Source organism: Hirsutella rhossiliensis, assembly GCF_020360975.1.
Source record: "Hirsutella rhossiliensis strain HR02 chromosome Unknown scaffold00015, whole genome shotgun sequence".
NCBI lineage: Eukaryota > Fungi > Ascomycota > Sordariomycetes > Hypocreales > Ophiocordycipitaceae > Hirsutella > Hirsutella rhossiliensis.
Genome location: NW_025408681.1, coordinates 2,003,681 through 2,021,654, shown reverse-complemented (window position 1 = coordinate 2,021,654; position 17,974 = coordinate 2,003,681). Strand labels below are relative to the sequence as shown.

The 17,974-nt window shown below is 57.8% G+C and overlaps 2 protein-coding genes across 2 annotated transcripts; one reads left to right on the top strand and one right to left on the bottom strand.

Moving 5' to 3' along the window:
* Positions 1-9,465: 9,465 nt before the first annotated feature.
* HRG_10498 (sterol regulatory element binding protein Sre1) lies at positions 9,466-12,756 on the top strand (the record flags this gene model as incomplete). Its single annotated transcript, XM_044868969.1, has 7 exons — positions 9,466-9,543; positions 9,603-10,438; positions 10,512-10,590; positions 10,654-10,783; positions 10,834-10,970; positions 11,022-11,596; positions 11,646-12,756. The coding sequence occupies 7 exons, from the start codon at positions 9,466-9,468 to the stop codon at positions 12,754-12,756; spliced, it is 2,946 nt and encodes a 981-aa protein (XP_044716324.1).
* Positions 12,757-14,193: 1,437 nt separating this feature from the next.
* On the bottom strand, positions 14,194-17,660 carry HRG_10497 (pyridine nucleotide-disulfide oxidoreductase domain-containing protein; the record flags this gene model as incomplete). The annotated part of the gene is made up of 5 exons (XM_044868968.1): positions 14,194-14,590; positions 14,639-15,289; positions 15,342-17,329; positions 17,385-17,535; positions 17,599-17,660. 5 exons carry the CDS (start codon positions 17,658-17,660, stop codon positions 14,194-14,196), a joined length of 3,249 nt encoding a protein of 1,082 aa, XP_044716323.1.
* Positions 17,661-17,974: the final 314 nt, after the last annotated feature.

Sequence of the window (17,974 nt, the reverse complement as noted above, 5' to 3'; positions counted from 1 at the left end):
GGGGCCGGTACATGTGCGGCAGCGAGTCGATACCTGAACCGCAGGCGAGCTACGGCAATGCTAACATGTAGCGGGTACATTGACGCACGACTTACACGGTACAGATAGTCTCGAAAGCAGCAGCCGTTGATCAATTCGAACGGCAAAGGCCAGTTGAATCACTCTGTCATGCCTAGGAAGCAAGTCGTTCGAATGCTCGACACAATCAAGTGAACGGAGAATTGCCAACGTAAGGCGTTTTATTTTTAGAAAGTCACAGCAGGCGGTCCGCTGGGCGCGTTGTTAGTGTCGTGAAGTCGACAAGATAGGACGCCGACGGGTACCTACCTTGGGTACCTTATGTTAGGTTCTCGCTAAAGTGCCCAGCACTATTCTGCAGAAGCAGACTTGGTGCAAAAGCTCCGTGGGTAGCAAGCTGGTCGGCATTGCATCATCAGCCTCTCCGTCCCTTGCAGACTCTCCAAAAGCTGCTCACAATATTCCTAGGCAAGGCCAATGTTCCATTTTACCGCCTCTCCAGCCCCCCAATCATCGGCTGCAACCACAAATCGCACTCGACGGACCGCACGCTGCTGCGGGGGAGACGAACTGCGCTGGTTCCCCACTGGTCCTCGCCCCCCGTCAATCACCCCGGGCCGGGCGTCGACCTCGGCGCTTAGCCACCCCCTCTGTCCAACCACACACCACCATCCATCCCTCTTCTGCAGCGCCCATCACCACCATGCACCACGCTGCAGCCAGTGGCCGTCGTTCCCTCCCAGGGGCCCTCCCTCAGCTCCCAGGGGGCCTCGGCGCTTATGTACTCTCCCAGCTTTAGAGCCTGCTGCAACGTCGTCGTAAATATGTCTGATCTCTCCTCGTTGTCTCCCCCTCCCATCCTCTCCGACTCATGTTTCGTATGCTGCCATCAGGAGGTCTCGCTGCGGCATCCGTTGCCTCCTCTTAAGGCCTTTTCCTCCTCCTCCCCGCCATGCCGCGAGGGCTCATCGCCCCACTACATGCTCTCACGGTTCTGATTCTTTCTTGTCTCGCCCATTCCGAGCCAACCCTCACCAGCCTCCAACAGAGCTATAGCAGCCCGCTCATCACCCACCGCCCAGGCCCACACGACGCGCCGTTGCTCTTCCCTGGAGCCTTGCGTGACCCGTCCTATTTGCCTGCGGAAATCGGTGGCGTCATCGCAGCCTACGGCGTGTCCCTTGTCTTCGTCGCAATCACTCTGCTTGCGCTGGCAAAGAAACGACGCGAGCACCTCAAGGCCGCTCAGGACGAGTTTGTCTTTGAAGCACCGGCAGACTTCTGCAGCCCAGATCGCGCTCCCGGGGAACTTCATTCTTATCCAGACGCCGCACGAGTGCCCAATTTCTCCTACCCTTCACCCATCAACACCGGCTTCAACGTCTCGAGCCCTCACATCTATCCGTCGCCGACGTCGACTGCCGGTGCCCCGGAGTCGATCTTGCTGTCGATCAGAGGTCGTTCAGGCAGACCGAGAGATGGCCCAGCAACAGCTCGAGGAGATGTACAGGCACGTCATGGAGCACGAGGAGGAGAAAACGGCACCGTGCCCGACGCACCCGTCATCCCCAGGCCGCCTCAGAATCACGCTCCAGACTCGATGGGCTCCAAGAAGGAGAGATCCAAACCCGCCAGCCTCAACCTCAGTCGAGGTGTTGAAGAAAGTCACACTCCAAAGCACCTCTTTCTTCTCCGCACTCCGCTCACCCAGGAAAAAGTCCATCAAAGGCATCTCCATTTCCTCGCCCATCATGACGCCGCATTCTTCCACTTTCCCAGTACACGACTTCCAGAAATGAGTCCCATGGCCGAGGCCTTACGCTCCGGCACCTCCAGCCCCGATCAACCGGCCGTTGGCGCACAAGACCCGCCGCAGCGCCATGCTGACCCCAGACATTTCACCCCAGAGCGTGCAGACCATAGATGAGCGCATCAGCGCGTTGTCTGGCACCGCCAGCGGCAGCAGACAAGTCTCGCAGGCTCCCACCGAGGCGGACCCGGCATCGGCCACGTCGGAGCATTCTCAGGTCCTCTGGTCGGACTCCCGTCGTCGCCCAAGCCCTCGGCCAAACCTCCCCAGCTTCCTCGTCACCCAAGCCAGGTGCCAGCTTCCGGAAGCCAACGCTCCTTCGGCCGTGCGGACAGGAGGCACCCTGCCGCTACGAGCCTACGAGCCGGCCATGAGCTCGCCGTCTGCCATGGCTTATACCACCAAGCAGACGGTGTTTGAGAGGAGAGGGCCGCTCTCCCCGACCACGGGCAGGACCCCCCGCACGGCTGGGGCGGTTCCGTACTCGCCATATCAGCCCAACACGCCCTGCATACCGGTGACGCCGTCGCTGGTCACCAAGGAGGACAGAAGACGCATGAAGAGAATGATACCCAAGACGCCTACATTGGAGATGGTCAAGAGTTCCGACGATGTATGGTAGCGCGTCACCTTGAGTGATCCGAGAAGCAAGGGAAGACGGGCCTGGAGAGGAGTTTGATGGATTATGACTTTGTACATGTCACTGAAGCTGGTTTCGAGACACTTGAGGGCGAAGACGACGTCGTAACGGCTGTTCTCCTATTTTTCCGTTAGATAAATTGCTTGCGAAGGCCACACTCGCGGCAAGCACTGTTCATTCAGGTGGTAAAAAAATACATTGACACGCCTTTCATGTCGCTTGGCCAGGGCCTGGTCGTGTAAAGGCCCGTGGACGGGCACATCATCCAATGTCGAATGGAGCGAGGCGGGCACTTGGGAGAGGGAGTACTGCTCCCGCTGAGCTCGGCCTGGCTGGCATGCCAATTCAGAAGTCTCCACGCGGAGCATCTCGAGCCGAGTCCTGTCCGCGGGTCAATATGCACCGAGAACCTCTGTGGGCGGGCTGATGGTTGGTTGACGTAACATCAACCACTTCCCCTCTGGCTTCTTCATGCAGACATTTTTCTTCTTCTCCCACCTGGCCCCCATTGCCCGAGTCCAGAACCGGGACTGTCTTTGGCTTATCACCGATGCCCCCCCCCCTTGAAGGACGTCAGTTCTGGCCCTCGCGTCGCAAACGGGGCTCAGCGGCTGGCAACTCGGAATTACCGAAGGCGCGTGGATGGGCTTTTGTCCATCCCTGCCCGATTGCCGAACCGCCGCGTCGCACGCCGAGAAAGGTCCAGGGCGACAGGCTTTGCTGATGCAGTCTATGATCTCTTTTGGACATTGACTGGCACACACACATGCCGCCCGAAGTATAGTGCCAGGTGCCTAGGTATGCCAGGTTATTCACGGGATGCCCTATATAACCGGCACGTATACGGTGAATACAGATATGTCACCGCGGGCCGCAGGCCGGACATTGCCGCTTCGGACCCGAGTCCTCGGATATACTGTACGCATTTATTAGCCGGCACGACGGGCCTTTTTTCTTCTGAATTTCTCGTCCCGTTCCCTCTTCTTCTGATACTTGTGCGTATGAGGCTTTGCAAAACCCAGACGCCGCAAGAACGGAGAGTGCAGACAGCCCACGTAAAATGCTAGAGCCCTACATTATCCCGCCCACATGCCGGGTCTATGCCCGGAAATGTGCATTATCAAAGCGGAATTACCTTGATTCCAACGCTATGGACATCCCTCCCCATATTCTACACACGTATTTGTCTTCTCAATTGGAGCAGCTAAATATGCATGCCCTAGTGGCCAAGGTTGCTGTTGGCTGGCTATAACAGGAGTGCTCAACCTTGGTTCTCGGATAACTGTTATGTTCGCCCCTCGCCTTCGTTAGAATGCACTGCAAATGCCGTGCTTGGTGCGTACGTAGGACCAATTCTACGCAGGGTGCCGTCTTGTTTCGAAATGCAGTGCACAGGGCAGTGGCACAGGTGCGAATCACGGCGTCAAGGTTCGTCTCGCAGCGTCAATGCCACATACCTGAGTGCATGTATGTACGACCCCGATGCCGCAGCATGTCTCTCGCCCCGGACGGTGGCGTCTGGTTGGCCGGCACGAACCAGCCTGGTGACAGAAGGAGCGGGTGGTGGACCCGGAATCTATTGAGCGGTCATAGGCGGGCGAATCTTTGGCAGGAATAAGTTAATAACCAAGTATAGGCCCGGTCGTGCTCCGTTTAGCCTGATAGGAACCGCATGCGAGGACGAGGAACGAGTGCATATACCGTCCTGCGCGAGCCAGGTCAGTGCCCCCCATGCCGAACTTCAGCATCATGTCGTACAGCGATTCCTCATCTGCTGCAAGACCCAAGTGCAACTCTCCTTTGTACGAGCTGGGCACAGCCGTGTCACCGATAAGGCCAGTCGCGGTTGGCAAATCGGGCTAGGATTTCCCGCAACCTTTGGTCCAGTGGATATCGATGGCTTCGGACCAGCTGAGCGGCGATGGTTCAGCCGCAAATCAAGGTCAGGACCGGCTCTTGATTTATGATGACTCAACCGGGCCAGAGCACGTTTAGTTATGGCCGTTGAGGGGCGTTTGAAAGACTGCTATCCAAAGCCTTTGTATGTGATATGTGCCCGGCAGTTACTCCGATCAACTCTGGCCATCTACTTTGTACAGCAGCACAACGTAGCCCGAAGACGAACTTTTAAGGTAGGACCGCGGTAAGATGCCGGTATTTCCATAATCAGGACATGCAGATATCAGGCCCTGAATCACCAATGTGTGATGGGGATGGGCCCCGAGCTAGCCTTGGCAGTCAGCTGTCAACCCTGAAGAGGTCCGAACCTCGACCTGCCCAGCACATGGCAGAGTCTGTGGGCTCGATATGCTTCCCTTCCCCCGTCATGTAACCGGGATCAAGGCGGGCGCTACCAAAAGTTGGTAGCACGGTCACCGGCAACTTCCCTGGGTGATGGGGGTTACCACCGGCGGCGGCTTTGAAATTGGACGAGGGGCAGTGCGTCGCCACGCCTGCCAATACCCTCGAATCCCAAGATCGACGGAAAGGGGGGGGGGCCATCTTGAAGTGAATCCACAGATTGCCGACGGCGTGGTGGGTCACGCCTTGCTCGGTTGCAGTCGGCAAGTCGAGGACAGAGAATACCTAGACAAGCTCCAGATAGCAAGGAGGAAGTCCTCCGGGCTGAGCATGACAAGTGACAGGCAGGAAGGGAGACGCGAGTCAGAGAGGGGGCGGGGGGGGGGGGGGGAAATTTGAAGAGCACCGCATCCCGCATTCTGTTCGCGCCGTTCCGCGCTCTTCGAGATGCAACGCGTGCCTGAAAGTGCTTCGTGTATGCGACTTTTGGTTGGAGCAATAGACGCAGGCGAGAAGGGGGCGGAGGCGAAAGATCTGTATACACGCCCACCTACATACCAAGGCACATATATCACAGCTTTTTCATTACCGGACTGTACTGTATCTTGAAGCCTTGCCGGTGTGTGTCACTGCCGTCGGCGTATTTCCGCGGCTTCTGCCGACCCCAAGCGGTAGCACAAGTGGGCTGCAAGAGTGTCTTGTTCAGTATCAAGGCAACCTGGCTCAAGTGACTCGACATTGTCGAGATCGGACAAAACAGGTGTAGCCAGGCCTACGATTCACCTCTCTGACTCTGCGGCAAAGAAAGCACACGCCTGAGTACTGCATGCGGGTCAAGGCTCTTTGGTCTTTTTGTCTTTTTGTGACCGAGCACAGCAGCGTAGAGGTAGGTATGCCGGTCTCTGGGCCGTGCAGCATCGTCACTGTCAAGTCAAGCCTCAGTGACGCCCGGATCAGGCGTTCGGATGGACAGGGCCCGAGTTTCCCTCAGGACCCAGGTCAGGGGAGGGATGCTGAATCGGTTGGCGAGGCCACCATCCCGGCCCGGCAGGTGGTCCCTCGCCCACCGGCGACAAAGGCAAACGGCATGTCGCCGACGGACTCAGAGAGGGCACGGCGCAATGTAGACCGAGAGAGTCGGAGAGCCGAGAATTCTTGTTTTCTGGATTGGAAGAAAAGACCCCCTTCCCTCCTTATCTCCTCAGCAGGACACGTTTCAGCCACCGGGAGGCGTGTTAAGGCCACGGTGGCTCTTCGCTACATGCATCCATGATAAGATGCGAACTGCCGGCTGCGAGCGCCAGCACCACAGCAAAGTAAGTGAAGAGCCGGGGCCGTTCATCCGCGTATGTACATGGTACTGGGACAAAGGTATACAGGTGAGTCTTGGTTCAAGAAGATGAGTTGTCTGATGGCAGCCGTATAGTGCTTTGGGTTCGCCTTTCTGGTTGTGTGTGTGTGTGCTGTATGGGCAAGATGTCTCCGAAGCTGAAGAATCTTGTTTGCTTAAGCGAGCAGACACTGACAGATGAAGTCTTGCCCTGGCGCTTCCGTCCGCTCTGGTCAACAACAGTCGGCCCGTTGGGCTGCAGCATGTATCTGCCACGTACATACATACATACACATACAGAACTGCGCCTTGGCTTTGCACATGGGTGTGCTACGTGGTATCGCCGCTGACCAGAGGACAAGGACGGACGTGGATTGTAGGCAATAGCATTTGGCGGTGCAGGGAGGAGGGCCGAGAGCGGAGGCCCGCGTCGCGCCAAGCCGAGGAGCCAAGGAGGAGGCATTCTTGGGACGAGCGATAGCCGGCGTCTAGGTAGCTGACGATGGGTGCTAACTAATGACGCATCGTGGGTTTTTTTCTTGTATCTGCGGCAGGGGCAAGAAACTATCCGTGACCAAAGGAGTCCTTCAAGCGACGGAGTACAGGGGCCGGTAGTCTGCCCTCGCGTTGCGGCCGGTTGCTCGCAGACACCGGTGCCCCCTGGATCCTCAGCCCGGACTTGATCTCGCGTTTTGTAGAAACTTGAAGCAGAGACATGGACAAGCTGCAAAGCGGATTCGAAATTCGTCTATGCACTTTTGTCAAAGTAACGCAGTCTGCCTTGAGTCGCAGAGAACGGCCGATAGAGTTTCGTAGTGCCGCATCGCCGGTCTTGCCTTGCAGCCATTCGCATTATCCAGTGCAGATTGATAATCTTGAGTTTGCTGCACCGGAGAAAAACAGGTGGAAGGGGGGGGGGGGGTGCTGGATCAAAAGAAAAGGTCCACTCTTGTTGATTCGACCAAGGTGCCTGCCTGCGTTGTGCATGGTTCATGTTTGTGCTGTATGTCCTGGCAGGCTGAGTTTAGGATTGGCCGTTGCTTTCAAGTCACTGGCAACCGATCAAGCCTACTTGGTAGGTAGGTAGTGATAGTTTAACTAACTACGAATATTTCGTACAAAGAGAACAAGGAGGCCTGGGGACGGAGGAGGGAGGCGCCAGAAAAGAAAAAGAAAAGCGTGGGGAAAACGGGGCCTTGGCGGGTGACGACATTACCTAAGGCAGGTACGGATGCATGACTCTGCACGGCAGGCAGGAGGAGCATCTGTGGACTTTAGCGAGGAAAGAAGGAGATGCGGACTTGAACAAGGACCAGTTCAACCCGCAAAGCAATCTACTGTACCTAATCGGCACATCCATTGCTCCCGATGGCTCATCTCGCCTTTGGCGGGCCTTATCGAGGCCCGCCTGGATGCTAACCGAGCGAAGGCGAACTACACGCCGCTAGGTGCTAAACGCAACGGGCCGGCAGGCAACACCCTGCTCTGCACTCGGTACGGCTCCGCTGTACATGCAAAGTACACGTCAGGTACTTTCAGCGAACATGGAACAACTGTGCGTCCTTGCCGAGCTGCATGCATGTACGAACAGGACCTTGGCCTAGGTATCTGTACCAAAACCAGTGCTTGGCTTAGATATCTGTACCAAAACCAGTGCATCATCAAACGAGCATGTTCCCATCGCGCAGGGCTGCTCTGCCAAAGGAGCCGATGATGTGTGGAGCGTAAGGCGGCGACGACGACATTTATTATTATTATTATTAGGCTGATGGGTAGATACCGGTAGGTACCTACCTACCTACGGATAGATGACGCGGAAGCTGTCTCCACCCACCAGCCCGGCCTCATGGCAGTCTGCAAGGACGGTGCAGGCGTTGGGGGGCTGGTGACCTGGATGTACGGATAAGTACACGGGCCTTGTTCGACAAGTGTCTCGCGGTAACAGCCAATCAGAGCCCGACATCTGCTGCCTCGTGCGCGCGACAACGACCACACCCTCCCACGTCCCGGATCGTACGATTATTCTGGGGATCCATCCGGCACATGCCGCACGCCCCCCCGTAGCGAGCGAGGCTTCTCCGTCTTGTCGATTTCTCTTCTGCCTGTCATTTTCCCATGCCGCTTTGTCAGGCACTTTATTACAGACTGCTTTCTGCGTGTCGCACGTGGGCCTGATTGCGTAGTCTCTCGCTCACAGTCTGCGCTGCCTGCCTCCGCATCGAGGACACTAATCAGTACGTACTATGGTACGGCCTGCAGGCCCACATGAACCAGTACATACATCCCGCCCGCACTTGCCTTGCTTCGCTCTCTGTACAGTACTCCGTACAGTACCTCCTATAGTGCCTACCTAGGTAGGTACTAGTAGTAGGTAGCGGGCTAATACACTACGGGCAGCACCAGCTGCGCTTCCTGCAGGGCCTTCCAGAGCCTTTGCCGTACATTGCAGCAGGCACAGTACGTACTTGCTAGGGGCCGGCCACCCGCTTAGCACCCGTTGAATCCTCCGTCCCGACCGAGTGTAGTACTAGAGGTGCTGTACTGTACTGTACGTAGGAAGTCTGCCATGCTTGTTGCCTTTCTCGGCAGCCCATCCCCTCATCCGTCCTCCCTTTTTTCTTTTTCCGCTTTTTTTTCTCCTTATTCCCTTCAACCTCTGTGTTTCACCACCGATCCCTCCGCTCGTTTAAAAGGTCGTTGGCCATCCCTGTCGCCTGACCTTTGCACTCGGCGCTGGCAACTTGAGCCGTCTCCCCGAATCCGAAGCTGGTCGAGGCAAATATCAACCAACAGGGCCATTCTCGGCATTAGGCTCCGGCGCAGAGCCCGCGGACACGAAACCGGCACCCGCGTCCCATCGGCCTTGACCCCCGTCGACTTGTCTGTCTCGAAATAGTCCGCCTTGGCTGCTGCACCGGTCGCAATTCTTGGGAGGGGCAAGCTGCAGTCTCGACCCCTGCTGACTTTGCGCGCTCGCTTCCCGCTGCCACCCTCTCTCGTCGCTTGACTAGGGAATACAATACATCAAACTTTTACCGCCCATTTGCGCCTCGTCCTCTCCAAGAAGAAAAACCAGGCGTTGCGGGCACGCGCGTTGTGCGACATTGTCTGTCCGTCCGTCGTCTCAAATTCCTCCTGGCCGACTCCCCATCTTTCTTCTGGCGCTCCGTCCGAGCATCCTTCGCACCTACATAATTACATACGCCTACAGACCCTCGGTTCCAGGATTGGCTATATTTGGTGCAACTCCTGGTTTTCCCAACCGATTTGGGTTCTCTGACCCGAGCACGTCGAACCGATTCTGGCCCCGTTTCCGCAATTCGCCCGGCCAAGATAGCAGCCAGCTATACGCCCCTATCGCAGCGCATGGGAATACCGCACGCCTGCGTCTTTCCCGCCCTTGACGTCTTACCACCGAACCACGACAACTTCCGCATCCAGTGGGTTCGGCCAGCCTCGAGCCAGCTGACGGCTCCAGAACACGTCGAGGATTGGCCGAGCAGAATCTGCCGCACGCCTTCCTGGCGCTCCCATTCGCCTCGGGCATCGGATCCCTTTCCACCTTGGCACCGCCTCGCCTCGCCCGAAACTCGCAATCCTCGATGGCTGAGGACGATTCCACGGGCCGCTTCGGGCTCGATGAGCCCGTTTTCGGCTTCATGGGCGACGCGAGCGCCGTCTCCGATAGCAAACTCGAGGCATCAAACGCACCTTCCGACAGCAGCGGTCAGGCCTTTTACGGCTCCTCGCCTTGGGACTTCCAAGTCAACCCCACTTTCGACTCGTTCGACGTCAATCCCGCTGGCACCGCACCTCCCGTTTCAGCTGGGTCCGTGGCTCCCTCGTGGCCGCTACCCGCATTTGATCAGCCGCAGCAACAGCCGCAGCAGCAGCCACAATCACAATCCCATCAGCGACCGCAACCGCACCCGCACCCGCAATCCCAGGCCCAGGCCTCGTCTCCCTCGTTTGATGGCTTCCCACCCCCCAACGTGGACCCGACGACCGTCTTTGGGCCCGGTCAGGGCAATCCTGGCTTGAGGAAGCTCCCGACTGCAGGCACACATCTTCGTACGGCTCAGACCATGTCACATGAAGAACTTCGAAACATCGCCATGCCCCCTCACTTGCAGTACAATTCGCCCAAGAGCGCTTCTAGCCCCGACTCGGCCAATAGCGAGGTCAAGGCCGGAGCTGGCTCTTCACCCGAGCTGATGGGTCCAACAAGCAGGAAGGATTCCCGAAAGCGAAAGGTGTCTGACGAGCTGGAAGACGACGATGATGTAGACGACGAGGATAAGCCCGTGAAGAAGACGGCCCACAACATGATCGAGAAGAGGTACCGGACCAACATCAACGACAAGATCGCCGCGCTGCGCGACAGCGTCCCTAGCGAGGATCATGTCCAAGAGCGCCAGGGGCGAGGATACGACCGAGGATCGCGAAGAGCTCCACGGCTTGACACCTGCGCACAAGCTCAACAAGGCAACCGTAGGCAATCTCCGGACGTGTCCATACGTAACCTTCTTGCCACCGTACTGACTGGTGGAACAGGTGTTGAGCAAAGCGACCGAGTACATTCGCCATCTTGAGAAACGCAACGGTCGCCTGATGGACGAGAATAGCGCCATGAAGGAAAGGATTGCGGCGTTTGAGAAGCTCTTCATGGCCGGCGCCATGAACGGTTCCATCAGCCCGATGCAGCATCCCCAACTCCAATGCAATATCCCCAAGAGAGCCAACAGCAGTTTGCTAATTCGCCTATGGCAACGGCGCAAGAGAGCAATGCCAACCCGGCCGGTATGATTAATGTGCCCGAAGACATGAAGCGCATCATCTCGGCCCAGATGGCTGCCGGCCAACCGTACCCGGTGCCCCCGCAGCCGTTCCGTGGAGGCAACCCGGCCGTTATACGCCAGCAGCAGATACAGCAGCAGCAACAGCAGCAGCAGCAGCAAATGCAACAAACCGGCTGGGTAAACGCAAGCCCGTACTTTGGAAAGCTCATGGTTGGCTCTCTTGCTGGCCTCATGATTCTAGAGGCCGTGCGAGAAGACGAATTGAGCAACAATGAGCCAGAGGGCAGGGGTCTCTTCGCCATACCCTTGCAGCTTATTGGGCATGCGTCGTCAGCGCTCGACCTCCACGTCATGGGATTCCACGTTTACACGTCTCTCAAGCTGCTACTATTCCTGGGCTCCATCTTGTGGATCCTTGTCCCGTCGCTGTTTGCATCGTCGGGTGAAAGGGTCAAGAAGCAACAAGCGACTGGACTCGAGCGCGCGCCGTCCCTGGCGTCGTCGATCGACGTACGCCGCCAAGCGTGGCTTACTGCAATCCAAACAGTCTGGGTTCCTCGGCACAACTTTCTCCTCGAGGCCTCTGCGCTGATCCTCAAGGCCATCAAGCTGAGCCTGCGCAATGCCATTGGCGTCCATGGCTATCAGATGTTGACTGGACTGACTGAAGAGCAAGATACTGCGCGCGTCAAGGCATGGTCAATCGCGCTCGACTCGCAACTCGCTGGAGGACATTGACATTTGCAGGAGTCGGCTTGTCTTGACCTTGCTCGCTTCGGGCACCTGCCCGACACCTGTCCGCTTGATGCTCAAAGCGCTCCACATCCGCGTCCTTTTGTGGGACTTGAGCAACAGCAACTGGCAGCTGGGAGCCATCAACGCAATCGCCGCAAAACTTGCCAGGAAACGGTGGAACGAGGCGCGTCAGCTGAATCGTCTGCTTGCTCGGCTCCGGCGTGGCTCCGCTGCCCCGCACGAGCATGAGCTGCCAGAGCATCTCGTCGCATTGGTCGAACAGGAATGTGATGATGTGCTGAGTGCCTCGGTCGTGCAAAGAGCCCACAATCTGGCCTTTAACGTGGATACCACGCACAACGCCGGCAACTCCATTGACGGCATGGATGCTGTGGTTGACGACGCGGCGGTGGGTTCGCCTATGGACGCTGTTGCGGCTTGGTGGTCGACTCAAGTTTTGCACCACGTCCTGACTGCCACACTGGACGAGAATGCACCGGCGCTGCGAAGCCAGGAGCAGAATATCGCATTGGCCATCAAGGTTGCGCCGAGGGGCTCCGCTGCTCAGATCCGCGCGGCCCTGGCCGGTGCGGTTCTGCTCAAGGGGTCTCGTGGCGAGAACATCGAGCTGGCTCGCCAGGCGATGGCGACGGGGAGGGCGGAAAACACCATCAGCGGCTCAACCCTAATGTTTGGACCTGTTACACGCGCCCCTGACCGAGACTTGACATTCACCCTCGACTGCGCGGTTGCGATTGCTCGGCTCACACGGATCCAATCCAAGGCAGGCGCAGACACGCGATGTCTGGGCCTGGTGGAAGGCATCGCCAAGTCGGAGCACATGTCGTCAATGACACTCCTGGGATTCACTGCAGTGATGGAGCTGATGAAGCACCTGTTGAAGCACGAGGCTGTCAAGCACGAGCTTGAGGTGACTCTGGGCAAGCTTTCAAGCAATCTTAGACTCTGGATGGGCAGACCGCGCGCAAGGAAGTGCGGTGTCAGCTCCGAAATCCGGAACAAGATGGTCGAGAGGTGTCTTGCGGCGACAAAAACATTGACGGGACCGGACAACGACACTGGATACGGCAGCTTAAGCGATACCGAAGACATGAATGTCTGATGGCCCTGGACCGGCAAGATGGCGTTTAGGATTTTCTTGTGCGACAGATACCAAGACACTCCACTTGATTTCAGTTCTTGCACGACACTGACATGTTATGAATACTGCACGATCATGGACAGGCGATTCCGGCGACTAGTGGATCTGATTTTTTGTTTGTTCCCCTTAGTTCGTCTGCTACACTTCCCCTGACGTTTTCGTGCGCAGGTGGGTTTCCTCGATATGTAAATATATTCCAAACAAAAACGCGGGCAGGGAGGGGAAAATGGTGGAGCATGAACTGGTAGGAATCAGGCGGGAAGAAACATAGAGACAGACCAAAGCAGCGAGAGGGTCGCGTTCGAGGCTTTGCCTCTGTTTCAACCATGCGTCGTGACCGGTCCGTCTTTTCCCGCACATGTTACGCCTTGTACTCGGAGGCAGCTTTGTCCCTCTCGGATAGAACGGCCATGTCTATCACTTTGCTCGGCTAGAGTTGGACAAAGGTTGCGCGATATCCGAAAGTGTGTACACAGATGTATGTATCGCTGCGCCCGCCAGGGAGCATAGGGAGAGTTTTCGAGGGCCAAGCCGACGTCTTGTTTGCTCTCTTGCTGACCATCTGACAACAGGGAATCTGTCCTTGTGACACTGCATTTCCGTGTGCTGTCTCCGGGTCAGACCACCTTTTATTGTTTTGGGTTTCTGGTTTGCTCGCTGCCTGCCGTAATGCTCTGCTTGCTTGTCGTCACGGTAGCCTGCCTGGCGGGTTTTGGCAAGGGTCCGGGTCAAGACATGGGGGGTATTTATCAAATGACTGCTGCCCTCCTTCTCCCATGTATGATACCCAGCCATGAACTGTACGGGATCGATCGAGGTTGCGTGTTGGTCTCGGTCTGCCGGCTCGGGCTGCGATCGGCCCCCAAGGAGGAGGGGGGCTTCGGGACGGTTTCCGAGGGCGAGGAGGAGGGGTGGTCACCGGGCCTTGGTTGGTTGGTGGTGTTGATGCTGCGGATGCTTGATTGCACATGCATGCAGGCTCGTGCAAAGCAACGGTCTGCCAGCCGGGCTCGCTATACATACTCCGTACGGCATAGACACGAATAGCTCATCGGGGGGGGCGAGGGGGGGCATCCTACCGAGCTTCCCTTCCGGCACCCCCCCCTCCCCCCCGGTCTCTCTCTCCATGCGCCCTCTCATGCTGCGTCAGATTCATTCGGGCACGACGACTCGCCAACTCCCCTTAGGTCCGGCCAACAAGGCGCAGGACAGGAGGCGGCAAGTATACGAAGAGCGTCATCAAATCACTGCGCTCCGTCACTTGCGCAGCATGGGGAAAACCGCAAAAGCCACAGCAGCACACGCAGTCGACGGCGTTTTGCCTCGTACCGCCGACATCTCTAGTCCAGAGCGGCCAATGTGCAAAAAAGACTGTGGCCATGATCTCTCAGAAGCTGCCTACCACTCCGGCACCCTCCCACAGCCTCCCCCGGCCATCAGCTCGACCGGCTTTGCCATGCTCGTCCCGGCTGCGCCGACGCCCGACCTATCGCCCTTGGGCTTCCTCGCCCGCTGCCCGGTCCGCCGAATCCTGCCATCCAGCTCCGCAAACGGTGCCTCGCCGCTCTCGCCCTTGCGCACCTTCCAGCGGCTCGTGCCCAGTGCCGCGTCGAGCTCCTCCACGGGCGGCAGCTTGAGGTAGACCATGCCATCCGCACGGGCCTCCACGGGGAAAGTGGCGATGGAGAGGGCCTTGTCGCTGCTGCACGAGCCGTCGCCGAGGTCGAAGTTGCGCTTGTGGAGGGGACAAGAGACCCACGGCGACCGCTCGGCGCTCGAGACGACGCTGTCGTCGCTGAGCGTGCCGTGGTTACCGGGGTCCTGGCCTAGGAGGCTATCTGACAGCACAAAGGCGCGCTTGTGAGGGCACATTTGCTGCGTGGCGTAGAACCGGCCCCTGAAGCGCCAGACGGCGAGCTGCGTGTCACTGCGCTTAATGGTTGCCGAGATACCGTTGGGCAGCGCGTCGGCGCCATTAAAGTGGGAGGCCTCGATGACTGCGTGCCACGACGCATTGCTCCATCTCTCCCGTAAGCCCTTGAAGTCTTCTTCGGCCGAGCCCTTGGTCCAGTAGACAGGCCGGCTCTGGCCCCTCTCCTTCTCGACCTCGACCGTCTCGACGCCCTCGTCCGTGTTCTGAAACTGCTTGAACTTGGCCGCCATGACCGGGCTCTTGATGGCCTCGGCCCACTCGTCAAAGAAGCTGCCGACGAGTTCCCGCATTTGCGCCTCGAGAGATGCACAGATGCCCAGCTTGTCCTCGAGCACCACCTCTCGCAAATACGTGATCCCCCCGGGCAAGCTCTCGAGCCAAGGGGCTGTGCGCTGCAGCTTGTCTGCCGTTCTGATGTAGAACATCAAGTACCGGTCGAGGATGGGGATGACTTCAGCGGGCGGCACGTCCTTGGCCAGAAGCTGCGCATGCCTGGGCTTTGCACCGCCATTTCCAGCGATAAAGACGTTGAAGCCCTTCTCCGTGGCAATGAGACCGAAGCTGGGCCTACGTCAGCATGTGGAAACACTCGAATTCATTATGGTAAAGGTACTCTTTGCTCTGAGCCTCTGCACACTCGCGCACGCAGCCACTCACGCCGCCCTTTATCTTGTGCGGCGCTCGTATGCTCTTGTACCGCTCTTCCAACCGCACCGCCATGCCGACGCTGTCGCCAATTCCGAACCGGCACCAAGTCGTGCCGACGCAGCTCTTGACCGTTCTCAGCGACTTGGCATAGGCGTGGCCGGATTCCATGCCGGCCGCCACGAGCTGGCCCCATATCTCGACAAGATCCTGCTTCCTGGCGCCAAACATGTCGATGCGTTGCCCCCCCGTGATCTTGGTGTACAGGTTGTACCTCTTGGCCACCTCCCCGATGACGAGGAGCCTGTCGGGCGTGATCTCGCCGCCTGGCACCCGAGGGACAACAGAGTAGGTGCCGTTTCGCTGGATGTTGCCCAGGAACCGGTCATTCGTGTCTTGCAGGCCATGGACCGGCTTCTCCATGACGTGCCGGTTCCATAAGGATGCGAATATGCTCGCTACGGCGGGCTTGCATAATTCGCATCCCGAGCTCTCCCTGTCGTTGCCAGCCTCGCGCATCACCTCGGGCAAGGTCGTCAGCCGCTTGACCATGATGATGTTGAACAGGTCGGCGCGTGAGAAGTTGAAGTGGGAGCAAAGATGGTTCTTGACTTCGTTGCCCATGACCGCCATTGTCTTGTTGAAGATTGTGGTGACGAGAGGCATGCAACCGCCGCACCCGGTGCCGGCCTTGGTGCAGGACTTGATGGCGCCAATATCCTTGCAGAGGCCGTCTTTGACGCTCTTGACGATGTCGCCTTTGGTGACATTGTGGCAGGAGCAGATTTGTGTGTCGTCGTCGAGATTGTCATCCCAGCCGCCGCCGTCTTTCTGCGCTCCGAGGATGAGCTGGCCCGGCGGCATGTCGAGCTCCTTCATGTTCTTGACCAGGGGCACCAGCCTCACGTAGTCGCTGGTGTCGCCAATCATCATGCCACCAACAAGGTATTTACCATCCGCGGTGAATATGTACTTTTTGTAGACATTCTGAAAGGGGTCCTTGTACGTCAACGTTTTGACCGTGCTGCTGGATGGTCTCGGTTCCCGCTCCCCGCCGTGAAGCTTTTTTGCATATCGAGGAGGAAGACGCGTCGGTCCGTCGCGGTCAGAGAAGCAGTCGCCGAAACTGGCGACTTCAACTCCGAGAAGCTTCAACTTTGTGCTGAGATCGGGTCGTTTGAATCTCCGAGGGGAGTGAAGCTTGGCCTGTGTCAGGTTGAAGGCGAGAACCTCGGCCATTTCGACGCCGGGGGCGATTAGGCCAAACGTCTGGCCCTGCCAACTGGCACATTCCCCAATGGCGTAGACACTCGGATCGCTGGTGCTCAAATCATCATGGACAACAATCCCGCCGCCAGCCTCGGCACATTCAATGCCAGCCTCGTGGGCCAGCTCGTCCCGGGCATTTACTCCGACTGCGAAACACACAGTCGAGCAGTCCATTTCCGCGCCGTCCTCGAACACCACCCCCGTGACGTTATGAGCTTGGTCTGATTTGATGCGCCGTATTCTCTTGCATAGCATCACATCTAGACCGAGGTCTCTGACTTGACCAACGACCATGCTGCCCGCGTCCTCGTCTAGCTGTCGGCTCAGGACCCATTTGTTCCGCTCGACGAGCTTCACCTCCGCAAAGGACTCCAAGTCCATCATGGCTTTGGCGGCTTCAAGACCCAGCAGGCCACCGCCAACCACGGCGCCGACGGTCCCTGCTTTATCGCTGGAAAAGTCTATCAGACTGGTCAAGTCGTCGATGGTGCGGTAGACAAAGACGCCGCGTGCGTCGTATCCAGGGGTTTGACGGGGAAGCGCGGCGTTGGAGCCAGTGGCAAGAACAAGGACATCGTACGGCACCACTCTCCCATCTTGGCAGAGAACGGACCTTTGTGTGGGCTTGATGCCGATGACCTTGGTTTTGATGTGGTATGTCAACGCATACTTGGCAAGGTTTTGGTACTGCAGTTGGGTTAGACATCGGTGAGCCCGATCCAAGCGTAGACGGACGACTTGCCCACTCCAGAGGATTCAAGTAGAGCTCGTCCACTTTGCGGTGTTGGAAGAAGCTCGTGAGACCGACTCGGTTATAGGCGAGATGTGATTCCTCTCCCAAAACGGTGACGCTGTACTCCCTCGCTCGAGCGTCGTACTTGAAGAGCTTCTCTCTGCATCGAGGTCAGCCTGGCAGCCTGACGGACAAAGGCAAGAGAAGTGAGAGTTTGACTTGCAGGAAGGCCATGGCAACCATGCCCAGCCCTACCACGACAACTCTCTTGGGTATTTCTGCCATGGTTGAGGTTGACGCTGGCTGTGCTGTTGATACGTAACGGGTAGGAGAGTAGTTGGTCGGCCAGCGCGGGCTGGGAATGTCAGCTCTTAAGCTTGGCGTGTTGGGAAACGTCGTACAACCATTATGTGAATGGGTCGAGACGCTATGGCTGCTGGTCCTTCGCGGATCATTGAGCCGTTCATTATCTAGCTGGAGCAGCAAGGCCCGCCCAATCAGCTCAACGACGCGGTCGAGCTGTCATTGTCCGCGGAAAAGGGCTGGGCCTGATCAACGTGGATCCAGGAAGGCGAGCGACGCCGAAAGAGTGCCGGGGC